Below are 17,137 nucleotides of genomic sequence, written 5' to 3' on the forward strand. Positions count from 1 at the left end.
AGAAAATATGACAATTCTAGAACACACCTTTCATTTACTGTGTCTGTCTAAAGTAAGGGGCGAGACGCCATTTTATAAAGAGCTCAAGGAGACGCCATGTTCAAGTATCTACGAATCACAACTGGACCGGTTCAAGCATTCCAGTGGTGCGGCATCCATAATGTATGTGGAAGCTGTTGCCAGACCCGACTCATAATTAAACTCGCATTGGCATAGCCAATAGGTCTCGCTTTTCGGTCCTTATAAGTATTTAGTTATGCAGCACAATATCCTTGGTGCAACAACATCAACTGTTGCATAGCTAAACACTTATAAGGTCCCAAAGGCGAGACCTATTGGCTATGCCAATGCTTGTTTTAAGGGGAGCTATAATATTGGCAGTTGACATGAGCCACTGATTAAAATGAATGGAGGCGTGTTCTGCCTTTTCAGGTAGTTTAGTTTGTGAGCGAGAAAGCTGAAGATTAAGGAAGTTGTTATCTACCTCTTTCCAATTGCAGTGTCATGGTGTCAAGTAAGGAAATTGTATTTGTATTGGTGATAGCGTCAAGATGAAAATTAAAATCGCCCAATATGAAAAAGTTCTTCCCAAGGGTACATTTTTCAAGTAGTGTGGTTAGGAAGGTACGGAAAGTACTTTTAGCCCAGGGGGGCGGTATATTAGCAGCCCCTTAAATGACATTTGATTGGCTATTTTTAAATTGAAAGAAAAGGCTTTATAGTCTGGGGGGGACATAGGCTCGAAGGATGCTGAGTATGTCTCTTGATAAATTAGAGCCAGTCCACCACCTTTTTTTAGTAATCTATCCAGTCTGAATACCGTAAAGCCCGGAGGAACAGCTGTACAGAAATCAGGGCCGGTTGCCTGATTAGCCCATGTTTCAGTAATAAGCATGTCTAAGCCCTGAGCATCTATTATCTCAGGAATGTCCAACTTGTGTTTGGGGCAAGGATAGTGCATTGATCTGGGCTCCACGATGTATTTGCTTGGGCTTAGTGGTAATTTTCAGGGGAGGCACATTATTGAAAGGGAAAGTACATGATGTTGAGTTACGTATCAGGAAAAAGCAGCAATTAGGACATTTAGTCTGCCTCTTTATGAACAATTTGTTTGGGATGAAGCATACGCACTTGTTAAGAATAGTAGCAGGAGTGTGATTTAAAGCCCGCAATTCCTTGTCTGTGTCAGACAGGTGACACACTGTTTGGCTAGAGCGACGGGCAGCGTCTATGGCGCTGGGTGCGGTCCATACACAGGCGTCCTTGCCTTTGGCACGTCAGCGGCACCCCATCGGCGCACCCTCTACACCTGTCCACTGTGCGTCCGGCCCAGCATGCTGTTTAAGAACGATCCAGCCTCTAGTCCGTTAACGTGCCGGAAGTTGGCACAGCCAGGGGAGAGGAAGGGGTTATGACCCTCCGCTCAATCGGCAGGAAACTGCCGCGGCAGACCGAAGACGCAGCTTAGGACAAGAGCAAAAGTGCGAGGTACATAAAAATAGAGCTCAGCAACTTTAAACTATGCAGGCTAAAAGAATCCCCTATTAAAACTGATGTCAGCCGAGCGGTAAGTCAAATATTTAAGAATATCCCTCACTGTGCTATTTACAAGCTTTTATATGCTGCACTTCCGACCCAGCATGCTGTTTAAGTAAGAATGATCCAACCACTAGTCTGTCACCGTGCCGGAAGTTGGTACAGCCGGGGGGTTGGGGGAGCTACAACCTTCCGTTTAGTCGGCATTGCTCCTCTGAGGCCAGTGCAACAACTGTACGTCTCTGAGCCCTCTGTAACCTTAGTGCTCCCCTGACCGTCCTACAACCTCAGTGCTCCCCTCTGCTCCTTGAAGCCTCAGTACTCATTTGAGCCCCCTGCAGCATCAATGCTCCTCTACAGTCTCAATGCTTCTTTGAGCTCCCAGGATCCCCAGTGCTCCCCTGAGCTCACTGCATCCTCCGTGCTCCTCTGAGCTCCCTGCAGCCTCAGTCCTCCTCCGAGCCCTCTCCAGTCTTAATGCTCCCTTTGATCCCCTGCTTGCCTCAGTCCTCCTCTAAGCTCCCTGCAGCCTAAGAGTTCCTCTGAGCCCCCTGCAACCCCAGTGCGCTTCTGAGCCCCTTGCAGCCTCAGCACTCCCCTGAGTTACCTGTAGCCTCAGTGCTCCTCTGAGCCCCACTTCAACCTCGGTGCTTCTCTGAGTCCCCCCCCCCCCCCGCCGCCTGCAACCGCAGTGAGCTCCCAGCAGCTTTGGTGCTCCTCTGAGCTCCATGTAGCCTCAGTGCTCCTCTGAGCTCAGAGCAGCTTTGGTGGTTCTCTGAGCTTCCTGCAGCCTCAGTGCTCTTCTGAACCGTTGTAGTCCCCTTGTAGTCTCAGTGCTCCCCTAAGCCCCCGCCCAAAGCATCAATGTGCCTCTTTGTTCCCTACAGCTGCGCCACTCTTCTGAGCTCCCTGCAGCCTCAGTACTTCTCTGAGCATCCTGCAGGCTCTGTGCTCATCTGAGCCCCCCACGTTCTCGGTGCTCATCTGAGCCCCCCACAGCCTTGGTGTTCCTCAGAGCACTATGCAGCCAGACTGCTCTTCTGAGCTTCCTACAGCCTCCATGCTCCTCTGAGCTCCCTGCTACCTTAGTATTCCTCTGAGCCCTCTGTAGGCTCAGTGCTTTCTCAGCTCCCTGCTGCCCCAGTGCTCCTATGAGCCCTGGACGGCTTCCCTGCAGCCTCAGCACTCCTCTGAGTTCACTACAGTCACAGTGCTCCTCTGTCCCCTGCAGACTCAGTGCTCCTCTGTCCCCTGCAGTCTCAGTGCTCTTCTTATCCCCCTGCCTGTAGCCTCAGTGCTTCTTTGAGCCCCCTGTAGCCTCGGTGCTCTGCTGAGCCCCTGCAACCTCCGGGCTTCTAGGACCAACCCTGCAGTCTCATTCTCTTCTGACCTCCGCTACCTCAGTGCTTCTCGGAGTTCTCTGCCATATTAGTGCTCATTTGAGCCCCCCTCAGCATTAGTGCTCCTCTGAGCTCCGAGAGCTCCAGTGCTCCTCTGAGCTTCCTACAGCATCAGTGCTCTTCTGAGCTTCCTGCAGCCTTAGTGCTTGTGAGAAAGAACTATCTCCGCCCCCCTGAAAACAACCTAATCCATCTCAACCCAGCACCCATAACACACATTAACTTACCGGTTTATGCCCAGCCCAATGAACTGCTCAGACGGCTCGATGACCGCATAACATATTTTGGTAGGCTGGGGAGGCTCTCATGGTCCTGGACTCTTATCTGACGAGAGAAGGATGTTGTCTGTGCTTCCTCACAGTACCATGCCTTTGTTGTCTTGGATCCCACATGTGCTCTGCGAGGTAGGGCTGCCTGTGTTGGGATCATAAATAATTCTTAGCTTTCTACTCCCATGTATGCTTTTCTGATTTATGATTGGCTGATGTGTGTCTTTTGCTAGTAGTAGGTTACTAAATATAAAATATATTCTTCCAGAAACCAGTTGTCTGTGTCTATTCTCTGTTGATTGATTTATGCTTCTTTACCTATTTAGAGTCAATGAGAGACAATAGGAGAAAAATTCCATTGAAAAACATCTATATGGATTTTTAAAATGGCAAGGCACGTCCTCACATCACTGATTTATGGGAGATAACAAACTTGCCATAGGACATTGTAGGTCTCAAATGGTATGAAATAGCTCCTTAGATTTGAAAAGCTGCTAATTTGCTCAGAGAAGTAAGCCAATATTATTTTAATTATGGAGGTTTACTTCACAAAGTCAATAAGATCCCAAACAGGTTCCAGTGGTGATTCCAGGTATTTGGTAAGTGGAGTCTGAGTCATTAGAGGGACCGTTCACATACTACCAGTCCTAGAAGTTACTGGTCAATCTTCGGAGTACTGGTGCTGTAGTTGGGCTAGCAACCAGTTAAGTTTCATGGTAAAGGGTCACCAATTCTTTCAAAACTGAACAGTTCTGATCTGATTGGTGGAGGCACCAACTGGATTGAAAAGTTCACAAGGTGTGATCAGAAAACTGTACTTTATACTTATGTTCTATCTGTAACAGTAAACCTTAATATCTTTAGTGCAGACCCCGTTGCTTTTCTCTTCCCTCCTCCTGAGACTCTACCTTTTAACATCACGCTTTCCTCATCCAGTTTCTGTCTTTTATAGTCCCTTTGGTGAAAACAGCTTCCTGATTTAATTCCCACCCTCACAGAGAGTTGTTTCTCATTCACAGAATCAAAGAACCTGAAGAAGAGACCTGCAACATCCCAGCACTAGAAAACCTTTTGGCAGCATCATCAGATGATCAACCGTATCAGTGTGTAGAGTCTGAGAAAACTTGCAGCTAGAGGTTGGACCTGGAAACACACCCTATGATATATGTTCAGGGGAGAAACACAGGCCTCGTGCTAGAAAAAGCTCATGCAGTGCTCATCTTTATGGACAGTTTAAAAGATCCACACCAGAGATCATCTTTCAGTATACAGAGTGCGAAAACCATTGCTCTGACTTTGTACCTCAGAATTTTTGTTCTAGTGAAAAAAAAATACTAGTGCAGAATGGGAGCTAAGCTTCACTCAGCACTCGCACAATTTAAATTCTAATAACTAGATTAGTACAGTTAATCTGAATATCCTGACGAGGAAGCATACCTGTGTAAGGAGTGTGAGATAAGAGTGACGCCCAGAACATTTCCGTTGAAATATCAGAGAATGCTTACAAGGGAGAAAATCTAGCTATATATGGAGTGTGGTTTACCCTGCACTGAGGGCTCTTTGCTACACCGGTTATCTACGGAATAGTTACTTCTGAGGATAGGTTATACCAGTGTATGGAATGAGGGAAGATCTCCACTAAACCAAAGAAGCTGTTGAGAGACCAGAGAGTCCATGCAGTGGTGAACGCTATAATTGTACAGAATGTGGAAAAAGCTTCACTGAGAATGGCACACTGGTGACGCAACAGATACTCCATGCTGGTGAGATACTCTTTCAGTGTAATGAATGTGGGGAAAACTTCACTAAGAAGAAATCACTGTTGTCATATTGTCCATACTGGTTAGAAACTATGCAACTGTACAGAAAGTGCAAAAAGATTCACTAAGAAGGGTTCACTGGTAAAGCATAAGATAATGTTTACTGGTGAGGAACCCTATCAGTGTACCGAATGTGAGAAAATCTTCACTTGGAATAGCATTCAGTACATTCATCAGAGCACACATACTGGTTAGAATCCCTACCACCGTACAGCTTGTAGGAAATGCTTCAGTAAGAATGGCGCACTGATGATGCATCGGACAACCCATTCTGCTGATAAACCCTATCAGTGTACGGAATGTGAAAAATGCTTCACTGCAAAGAGCAAACTGTTTCTACATCAGAGACTTCATAACGGGGAGAAACCCTATCAGTGTACAGAATGTCAGAAAAGCTTCATTGAGAAGTATAGTTTGTTGAAACACAGAAGAGTCCATACTGGAGAGAAACCTTTCCACTGCACAGAATGCGGGAAAAACTTTGTGGCAAATGGTACACTGTTGGATGATCAGAGAATCCATACTGGTGAGAAACCCTATCATTGTACAGAATGCAGTAAAAGCTTTACTGTGAAAAGCAATTTGTTGACGCATCAGAGAATCCACACTGGTGAGAAACCCCATCAATGTTCAGAATGTGGGAAAAGCTTTACTCACACAGGTACGCTGTTGAGCCATCAGAGAATCCATACTGGTGAGAAACCATATCAGTGTACAGAATGCGGAAAAAGCTTTACTCACACTGGTACTCTGTTGAGCCATTGGAGAGTCCACACTGGTGAGAAACCCTATCACTGTACAGAATGCATGAAAAGCTTTACTGCGAAAAGCTATTTATTGAAGCATCAGAGATTCCACACTGGTGAGAAACCTTATCCCTGTACAGAATGCACGAAAAGCTTTACCCTGAAGAGCACATTTTTGAAGCATCAGAGATTCCACACTGGTGAGAGACCCTATCAATGTATTGAATGTGGAAAAAGCTTTGCTGTGCAAAGCCATTTGTTGACGCATCGGAGAATCCATAATGGTGAAAAACCCTATCAGTGTACAGAATGTGGAAAAAACTTTACTGTGAAGGACACACTGTTGAAGCATCAGAGAATCCACACTGGTGAGAAACCCTATCAGTGTACAGAATGTGGAAAAAGCTTTACTTCGAAGGACACACTGTTGAATCATCAGAGAACCCACACTGGTGAGAAACCCTATCAGTGTACAGAATGCGGGAAAAGCTTTACTTGGAAGGGCACACTGTTGAATCATCAGAGAACCCATACTGGTGAGAAACCCTATCGGTGTACAGATTGCGGGAAAATCTTTACTCAGAAGGGTACGCTGTTGACCCATCAGAGAATCCATACTGGTGAGAAACCTTTTCATTATTACGAATCTAGAAAAAGCTTCTCTCAGGTAGCCTCATGAAAGGCAATTGATTGTGGCAAACATGAGAAAAGCTTGACAAGAATGCAGATATTGTAAAATAATCAGAGAATCTGTTCATTGTAAAAATCTCAAAGCCTGAAATGTGGAATACTAGTGAAGCAACAGAACTTGAAATATATCAGCATTTGGGAGATAGAATGGATACATAAGCAAATCCAGAAGACCAAAATACAATAATTGTCCTCTCTTTCACCTTACTTATTCTATTATTTGACAATCTCTTCATATAAAAAACATTGTCATCTTACCCTGCACAGCCATATGTGACTGGTAAATTTATTTGTGTGTGTAATTGTTGAAAGTATAAAGGTAAAGGTCATCATCGCCATGGTGTCAGACCAATAACTTTTTTTAAAGACAGGAATACCCCATTCACTCCGTTTCAAATAATCCCTCTCCATGATGCCTGTTTGTGCTTTTATAAAATACTACTTAAATCATGTATTGATATGCACACATGTAGACACACAGCTGTGAATATAAATGTGCAATAACACACCATTTGGAACAACAAAGCAAGATTAAAACTTTTCTTACTGTGACAAAATTCAATGTAAAGCCTCAATGCAATGTAACTGACTTGAGAAAATATTTATAACTAATTCTCATAAGAAAACATCATGGCGCATGAAGATCCGTAATATGCTATTTATTATCCTTGTTTTTGTAGACTTATTTCATGAGTAGATGACACTATACTTTTTGATTGTATGTAGAAAAAAGACAAAAGCAATACTTAATTATGTAGATAAGTGTGAGGAGAGACTCTTTTCTGAAGGCTTTCCCCCATACACTTTTTGCCCTGCTATTGCTGGATTTAGTGCTGTGAATGACTTTGTAGTTCCTGTGGACCCAGGCCTTTGTGCATGTACCCTGACACTTAAAAATGTGTGTTTGATTGGCATATCTACAATTGGCATAGATTTACTAATACATTGTTCTTTAATGTATAGCACCCAATGTACCAGGGGTCTATACATTGTGTTCCTCATGGACTGCAACACTTTTTGTGCTACTGCGAGTGTGACCAGGTGTATCATCTCTCACACACTGCCATTGCAGGCCAGCAGAGCAGCTCTAAAACTGTTAACCCGACTGTGCCATTTCAACCTGTGGCAAAGCCAGAACCCTCCTTGTTAGGTCTCGCGACCTGCGTTGCACTGAGCAGCAGTGCTCGCGCAGGTGAGAGTCCTTTTGTCTGTGGTTCAGAAATGGACCCTGGAATCGCACACGCTGGTGCGTGCGTTTTCTGTTTTGGGGTCAGTAATTGGGCTTTGAATGCATGTTTGGTCTCAACAAAGCACGCAATAGGCCAAAGGCAGGCCCATTCCCCTGCCCATGGCCTATTGGTGTCTGTTACGCGCACCAAAGGCCATATGTTTTCAGTTATCGTGCCCAGACACAGGCGCGATAATTGAAAACATGTGCTACTCGCGGGCGTGTTTTTTTTTCTTCTTCATTGACGCTTGTATTTTTTTAGGAAAGACCCCGCCCCCTCACTCACTCACCCAGCCCCCATTATGCGCAGCATCACAGTTCCCATACTTTTAATGCACTTTCCACCGCTGACTGACTCATGTATGATGCCGATTTTAAGAACTCTCATCTATTCCCGGTTTCCTTCAAACAAAACATGCAATAAAGCTGAGGTGTGTAGAGAAGAAATGTGAGTATCTCTGCGGGGGAACCTGAGCTCATGTTTGAACGTGTAACTCCATGGGATGGAGTGTCAATTTTGGGAGTTCCCATCAATGTATCCATCATTACATCAAGCTGCAGGGGAAATATAAGATTTTAGCAATTACCTCAGTCTCCCGGATCTAAAACACAAAGGGGTGGGTGAGATTTAAGATGGAACACACTTAAGGGGGAAACGGGGGGAGCAGTGTGGGAGAACTGTCAGCTCGCATCCGACTTCCAAGCCTCCTTGCTCACCCTGCGGCTAAGCCCCTATTGAGTCCGAGGATGTTATTTTTCTGTGGAAGCACAGTGCCCCTTTCAGACACAGATCTCAGTTCTTCTCAGCGACTAAGGCGGCATTGTCTGCGGGCGGCTCACGTGCGCTCCTTGCTAGTCACTTGTCTTTTTATTGACCTGGACCTCGGGGTGTGCGGTCTCCTTGAAGCGGCTGGGGGTGGAGGGGAGGGGGGGACCTCGTCAATTAGCAAGACCTCACTGCTGTCAGAGATGTGACTTCAGTGCAGACAGCAACAGAGCGCTAAATGTTCCTGTTGGCAGTCTGAATCGCCTGTCCCAGCAGGTTTGTTCTTCTTTCATTCTGGTACTTGGAATCCTGTTTGTTTATGCCCTGATCTCAGAATGCAAAGACATTGTATCGTCTGGGTGTGTTCCTGGGGCATGGAAGTTGGAAACTTAAGGGTCATGTGCCAATTCAAGTGCATTGTTGGGAGAGACCACATGAGGGTATTGGCCGTTGTAGGCCAAAGGGAAATATGTGAGGGCAAATGTATTCTCTTAAGTTGTACGATTCTCTCTAACGGTTGGTATATATTTGGGCCTGATATGAATGAGGCTGTTTTCCAATAAGCAAAATTTGTTGAGAAACAGAATCATGTTGAAAGCCCCTGCTTTTCATACCCCTGCATCGCTCTCAGGGCAGCAAATGGTGGGTTATTCTCGAAAGCCTGCTGCCTGCAACCTGCTCCTGTAAAACGGATGAAACTTGCATGTAGAGATGGACATGCTTCCTAGTGGCAGCCTGTGAAGGCTAAAGAATTTGTATTCCAAGGCCACAGGACTGCAGTCGGAGGCCTCATCTTGACCTGTGGTATCTATGTATCCTGGGTTATAATCCTGCTACAGAATCCTTTGCTTGATTCCTGTTTTCCGAGGGCAACAAGAGATCTGTTGTTTGAGGCCTGAACTTTCAAGAGCTGTGTAGCGTAAAGGGTTTTTTGAAGCTTGAGGTTCAAGGCTGGCCTTGTTGTCGAATGGACTAATACTATGTGAACTATACTATGAATATATCTGAGACAAGAGCATGTAAAGTCACAGCTAACTGTTCTGTGCTTTTCTTGTTTTGAGCCTGTAAAATCTCTGTAACCTGAGAGGTAGTTCTGCTCACACACCTCTCCCGCTCGGCTGTTTCAAAGCCCAAGCCCGAATGATTACAGCGAACAGAAGGGCTTGCGCCACAATAAATAACTGTATTGAATGAATGATGGTGTATTGTCCTGAGCTAGGGGCTACATTTGTGTTGATAAGCACACCTGTTGTGGGGAAAAAATGACTCTGGAAGTGTGCCTTTGATTCCTGCTCCGCACGTGCCCCGTCCCTTGCGCTCTCTGCAGAAGGCGTCCGGACAGGGGCTGTGGAGGAGTTCAGAGCGCCTGGAATCTGATCTCTCTCGCGGTACAGATGAAGAGATCTGACTGCTCCCTAGAGCTACGAGGCCAGCAACGGCTGTCACTTCCTGCCCCGGGCAGTTGTTCCTCCTGCTGCTCTATTGCTTGGAGGTGGGGGAGGGAAGCACATATGAACTGTTTGCGTGGACTGGACCCTCAGTGTTTGGGGTTCCTGTCATGTGCAAAAAATATAAGATTCTCACACATACGAAGTTTGGTAAACAAACTAAATAATGTATGCCTGTAATCTGGGCTAGTAAACGGCTGCGTTTGGCAACTGCACGATTGTGATATACTATGCAAGATGAACAGAGCGGGATGAAATCCGAGTGTGCGTGTGAGAACCGCGTGCCGTGGTGTGAGTAAACAGCGTGCCTGTTTGTACACCCAAGTGCTGATCTGTGCGCATCAGCGTGCGTCACTGTGAGTGAAACGTGTGCAGCGCGAACTGTTAGGCCTGAATGTGAGTGAACAGTGCTTATGTGCACAAGTCGACTGCGTGCAAAGTAAACGGCATCCTTGTGTGAAACAACCATTCACCCGTGTGAGTGATCTGTGTGTGTGTGTGTGTGTGTGAACCCCATATATGACTGAAAAGTGTGTGTATATGTGTGAAATCCTTGTGCCTATGAGAGTGAAAGTGAGTGAGTGACAGCTGCGTTTTTCGCGGGCTCTTGGCCTTCGCTCTCGCGGTTGGCTCCTGCTCTGATGTTAGATGCTTTGAATCTGTGATCTCTGGTTTATCCACAAAGTGGCATGGAATAATCACTCTCGGATCTCGGGGATTGGGCAGGGGCTCTTGTTTGCTTTTTCTGCCCGTGGTTTCCCTTCTCTTCTTATGTAACGTTTGCTCTAAACCATTTCTTGGTGTCTCACGTTCTTCCAATCTCCGCGTCCTCCTCTATTCCTTGCAGTCTTTCTGCTTATGTTGTCTCTTCTCTCGCCTTTTTTCCTTCTTATCCACCCTTTTGTCCTCCCCTATGCCCTGCTGGTCACCCAGCCACTGTTAGCCATAGCTGCGCCCACTTGGCCCTTCTCTACCTCTTATGACCATTCTCTATTTCCCCATCTCTACATCTGTCCAAGCCCTTAAGCTTCTTTTACCCCTTGGCTTCTTTTGCCTCTTGTTCCTTTTTCCACTTCTTCATTTTGTGTCATCTGATCCTCTTTTCCTCCTATCTGCCCACTTACTTATTCTTCCACCTCCACTTTTTGGACATCTCTCCCACCCTTTTTCCTTCTATCTGCTCCCTAGTACTTTCTCTCTACCTGTGTCTTGCCTTTGTTGTTCTCTTTGCCACCCTTTCCCCTTTGCTTCACCCCGTTTTCTCTCTCTCCTCTCGCTCCTCTTTTCCTTCTGTGTCCTTTATCCTCACAACCCCACAAATTCCTTGATGCCCGTTCCCCACTCAGTCCTTTACCCACTGTCACTCCAGCTTCATCCTGCTTTTTCCTCTGTCCTTAATGTACCCTTCTCTAGTTTTATGGCACTTAATGATGTGGTGAAAGCATCTGGAGCTCTGATTTTGTGTCTCTGAATACACAAGAAGAGCCACAGCAGAGGAATGGGAGGAATGTTTCAGGGGCTTCAGGACTTGACATTGGTTTTGCCATCCCATTCCTCAGTTCCAGCACGCATAGGGCCTCCTCTTTGCAGTGAAGATGTGCCTCAGGGCAGTGCAGCATGCATCACAGAATCGACGCTGTAGGGCTGGAAGGGATACTAAAATGCCCGGGCTGCCTGGCTAGCAGGGCCAGATGGTCCTCTCAGTTTGGTCTCTCCTAGCAGGAGGTGGCAGGAGTGACTTGGAAGACCCAGTTGTGCCTGTAGCAAGGTCGTTGTTCGAGGTGAGGACTCAGAAGCCTAACAACTTCCAGGCCAATCTGCGCTTGGGTTATCCTTTCATGGTGGTTCAATAAAAGTATTGGAGCAAATCTAGCCTGCCACATCCAGTCTGAGGACCGTACGACTGTGCATGTTCCCAGTTCGAAGCAGGGGACACTGGGCTGTACGCCCCACACAAGATCTGCAGCAAAATGAGGGAGTGGGCGATCCCAGCTCCCTGCTGAAAGCGTGTGAATCTGCAGAGTTAGCACCTCCTGCGTGGCATCTCCTGTGAGTCACCGCCAGGCGTGAGGACTTCATGCTGGTGCTGACGCCGACGGTGGCCTTCGCAGTCACAGCGTCACATAAGGGTCAGAAATACACGTCCGCTTTGCGGATTTGAACAGAGGGCTCCAGACAAGTTCCACAGTCAAATGGTGGTCAGAAATAAATATCTGCTTCCTGTTTATGAAAACATGCCCTTCCTGTGAGCATCACTCGCAATAGCAGACATTTTGAGTGGAGATCTTGAGCCTGGGATGAAATGATCAGCTAGGGGAACCAGGACCAGTGGGGGTTGTAGAACTTTTAAAGTGATGGCGTATGGGGTTGCTGTAAAAACGGATGTTGGATGAAATGTACTAACAGCGAACTGCAGTGATAGCGAATGCCTGAGCTTAATGTGGGACTGGGATGGAGATTTGGGGGTCATTTGGTGCATTGTAAAGACTTCTTATGCCCCTACATAGGCTAACACGCCTATGTAGACTAAAAAGCATTATGCTCTGCGGGCCGCGTTTGAAATGTGGCAGTCCTTTCTTGATGCACTGAGCGAGTATAATTTTCTTACCAGGATGTCTGCGGTTTGCCCTCCACAAGATCAGTCTGAATCAGGGGTCTCCGACCTTCTCTGTTATGAGAACTACTTATGATCAATAAAAATCTTCCTCAGCTACTAAGCTAATTTGTTGTGTAATAGTGATTACATCAAAAAAAGTTGTTAGTCGCCACACTATGTAAAATTAACTGCAGTGATCACCTCAGCATGAGGCAGGATAGCCAGCAGGAATATATAACAAGCATTTGCAATGCAATAGGTCTCGCAGTTACGCGAGTTTAAGTTATTGGTATTTTAGTGACAATGCCTTTTATTTATGTTTTTAAAATGAAAACAAAAATAAAAGGCATTGTTATTTGGCAATGTTAATAGCTCAAACTCACGTAAATGCGAGACCTCTTGCATTGCAAATGCTTGTTAATATTGTAAGGCACACCTAATGTAGGTCTAACAAGCCTCAAAGGCAGGGTGCATTATATTAAAGAGAAGGATATCAGCTATGTTTTACATTTTCTGACAGCAAAAACCCTGCATTGTCATTTTCACTGTAGTATGACAAGTAGCCCCATTGGTTAGTATGGAGTTACACACGGACAACTCGGTTTTGCTAACTTCCAAATGGGACTTTTAATGTTGAAACTTTAAAAGGTTTCAAAAGAATCATTGCATTAAATCTAACCTGATGCGCAAGTTGAGTTTAATGTAACTATTTTCTAAATGGCAATTTTTAGAAAGAGGTCACTTTGTTGCCCAAAACTTTACAATAACCGTCTTTGGTTGCACACAACTGCTGTCCTAGAGACGGCCGGCTGCCCTCTGGGAAGAGGTGAGAACAACTCTCAGGAAGAGGAGAAATGACCTGCCGGGGGAAGAGGTTTGATCTTCTGGCCGGGTGGCCAGTGGGGGTGTTAGCCCAGAAGTTGAGCTTGAAAGGGGAAGCGACTGTCGTCTGATCTTGCATAGCCCATTGTTGTTTCACCTATGTTAACAACTGTGCATGTTGTAGGCCGCTTTCATTTTGCACGTTACTACATATTAAGCCCTCTTTTGTGCCACACTCTATTGTCAAACAGAACCTGCACATGTTTTCGTATTTTATTTTTTTCCTGGGATTCAGTCTAAACACACTAGGTAAGGTCAAGCAAGAATGCCCTTGTTATTCTCTTTGGTCAGTCTCTGCTGTTTGTGAGTACACATATCTTGTCATATAACTGGGGATAGGGGCTCTGAAAAAAACACACTGAGCGAAGGTTCTGAAGCAAGAGAGCTGCACAAGCTGCGATGAAGAACCTCTACCCATGTATGCCATACGGGGTCCGCCACTAATCCCAGAGATCTGTAATATATCATCATTTAGCTTCGGTAGAAAGGGGGCGGGGTAGGTGTACCTGTCATGTAAAATGACAGGGCTTTTTATGGTTTATGACTTGTTAACCATGCTAATGATATTTTTGGTATGCATTTATTCTCAAAATGTGGCACAAAGGCTGCATCTTAGAGAGTGACATTATACATTAATATTTTAAACTTTCATTGTGTCTCTTGTTCATCTCATTGCGGACAACTACGAGTGAGAGCAAAAGGGTCCTGTTAGTGATTCTTAAAAAAGAGTTAAGTGGTGTGTTCTTGGGTGCCAACTCACTAGTTTCTCTGAAAAGGTTAGGAGGGCAAGTGAGGCAGTATAGCTTGTTGGACTTGGGCTCAGAGTTACTGAGGTTGTGTGGTGACCCAGTCCATACATGCTGATGTTGTATGGTTCCAAGCATAGTTCTGTTCCTGAGCAGAATCCATGCAACATGGCGCCGTCAATGTTTTGGTCAGGTACTTATTTGCGGGAACCATAAGTAGTGCTTGTGCTTGTCCACAATATCCTCACACCTTTTACCGGTGTTAGGGATTAATCCTCCACAGTTTTTAGGGATCACTTAGTTCTGATGGTTTTTCAAGCTTGAATATTAAAAGGTTAGAACCCAGTTTGTGTTAGACTTTGAATCCTTTGTTAAGTACTTATGGTGCAAATTATTTATTTTACAGCCTACTGCCAACCAACGGGCTGTCCACATTTAGCACAACATGCGGTCCCTAATGTGAGAGCTCCAATAATCTTTGTAGTAGAAGAGGACACATCCTTCTGCAGTGAAGTTTTTTTTTTAGGCATATTTTCAGCTGTTGATGCTAACACTAACACCTGCTGCATATAGATCATATGCACTTGTTGAAATTCCTCTTATCGTCTGGGATCACCAGACATTGTTTAATGGTGCCCCTCATCATGTGCCTGGGCCAGTTTGAATTGGTTTCTCGGCAATGAGGGGGCTACTTGGCCAGCATTAATTGGTAAAACCGGTATACAGCAAATCCAGATTTACGTAATCTAAATCTTGTGCATACCTGTGGCGTGTACAATGTTCTGGTCGTCTTATATAGACATCTAACTCAATTTATTTTCCGTACATTATTAGCTAGTCCAGCCAGCTGTGGCCTGCAATCACAAGGTCAGTTTCCTGCAGCGCCTACTAATACACTGTAATTGATCATTCAGTTATGGGCAAAAGCCCCACTAATAGGGGACTATTTTTGCCGCAGTCTATGCTCTTTGTCATGGCACTCCTTCGATGTACGTTTTACCAAACATCCTCAAAAAGATACAGAATGAACGTGGGGCAGGTCCTGCCCTAGATTTGGCGATGAAACTAATTGGTAATTTTCCCTTAGTCTCCGAAATAATTATTTCTAACGTTAAAGGTGAAGTAGTGTCTCTGGCTATATGCAAGCGACTTACCGCTGTGGCAGTTGGCGACCACGAACGTGAGTTGCCTAAAATTATTGCTAATGTACATATATCGCTAAGACGCAATAATTTGGGACAGAGACCTTCTGTACCACCTCTTGGCAAGTCTAGTACTGACAGGTATGCCAGATCAGCCAGTGAGTTTGCAAAAAAAAAATTGTGGGATGAATCTGATCAGAAACAAAGGTAAACCTAGCAGAGGTTCTCCACCACAGGAGTACTCTGAGAGATGTACAATTTTCGTGATCGCACTAAAATCAAGACTCCAGGCAGGTATCAGGTACCTGATACACGTTCTCGTTCCTTTCAGGAACTGTCTGACCAGCAGTACTAGAGAGGTGGCGCATCTTATCACGGACAAGAACAGTACATACAACCGATAAGGGATACACAATACTCTTCTGACATGAAGAGAAAGGAAAACAAGACTCCTCAATATAAAGCCCCATTTCAGAAAAAGAAAGTAGTTGCTTTAACTGCTAGATATGCCACAGACCGTGAGAACCCTCCTCCTGAACAGGATTTGGGTGGTGACTCTCCTCCACAGCACGGCAGAAGTCACCATAGTAATCTGGAATCTTCAGGAGTTTCTGGAAGCGAAAGCAACTGACACCTGTAGGCCCTGCAGACAGATTATATCACTTAGATATTCAAATTAATGGTGACATTCAGTGCACCATTAAAGCAACATTCTGGGAAAATGTTGCTACGTCTTATGTCGTTCTCTTGGCGGATGTGTATGGGCCCCAATCATTTGTACTTGCATCCTTCCCAAACGGAAGTATGTTATTCTTCCTTCCTTTCCTCACCTTTTCCTTGACAAAGTCAAACAAGCTTATGCTTCTGAATAGGTCCTTGCATTGGCTCCTTTACTTTTTTTGTAATAATGTGGGTTGGGATAAGGATTCCCTTTATCATACTAGTCATATATGGTCCACCTCACATGCACAACTGCGATATCCAATTAAAAAGGACACTAAGGCACCTTTAACTTAAATTCTCTCCTAATTGGAGTACCAGGGGAAAAATGAACCCTGTGTCTCTCAGATGGATAATCCTCTTTTTCTTGTTTTAAAGCTGGATGCCTTCCTATTAAATTGTTTTACATTAGCGACATTTGAATAGTCATAGACTCACATTCACAGTGAAAAACGCACACAGTACAGCACTCATTAATAATGTAGTCCGTATAAAATACAAAATACAAAACTGCCATGGACATTTCAAAATGGAGGGCCAAGACTAGTCCACGTTTAGCTCACTGGGTTTTCAGACGCGCTATCTATGACTTTCTATGGGCTATAAGAACAGCCCAGGGTTGTTTGCGACACACATTGTGTTGATCCTTCATGTTATTGACCCTGATGCTCCGTCCTATGTAGATGATATCTAATTGACGGACGATGATCCCTACTTGATGCACTAATAAAAGGCACCTCTTTACCAAAGGGTTTCCTTATTAATACATTTATTATTTAAATAACCAGAATGTTCCTTTTGCTGCTATTCCTGGGTTAGCGATCATTTGATTCCTAACTCAGACACGCTTAAGCTGTGGCTGCACTTGAAGGTGTTGCTACTGTGCATGCGGCAGTGGCAGTGAAAATATTACTGCTATAGTAACAGTATTGGTGGCAGGGCTTATACCAACAGGCCAAACAATATGTCCTGTGTTGTGACATCTGTCAACTGATTAAAAGCTCCACCGTGGTTCATCATCCGCAGACACAGGTCTTGATTACAAACAAGCCTTCTGGCTGTATTTACCTGGATCATTGTGGTCCACTGAGTTCATGTCCTGTTTTTAAATGTATTTTGGCTGTGTTGCACTGATGAACCTCTCATTT

At 45.0% G+C, this 17,137-nt stretch overlaps 1 protein-coding gene across 1 annotated transcript in view; it reads left to right on the forward strand.

The window, feature by feature from the left end:
- The window catches only part of LOC144828362 (uncharacterized), a 310,790-nt gene that overhangs the window by 235,981 nt on the left and 57,672 nt on the right, over positions 1-17,137 (forward strand). Inside the window, exon 2 of the mRNA XM_078686477.1 lies at positions 4,225-6,391. Coding sequence (XP_078542603.1) covers positions 5,275-6,391 — 1,117 coding nt within the window. The 5' untranslated portion in view covers positions 4,225-5,274. The remainder of the gene's footprint in view (positions 1-4,224; positions 6,392-17,137) is intronic.

The sequence above is a fragment of the Lissotriton helveticus genome, chromosome 4_1 (assembly GCF_964261635.1).
Source record: "Lissotriton helveticus chromosome 4_1, aLisHel1.1, whole genome shotgun sequence".
Lineage (NCBI taxonomy): Eukaryota > Metazoa > Chordata > Amphibia > Caudata > Salamandridae > Lissotriton > Lissotriton helveticus.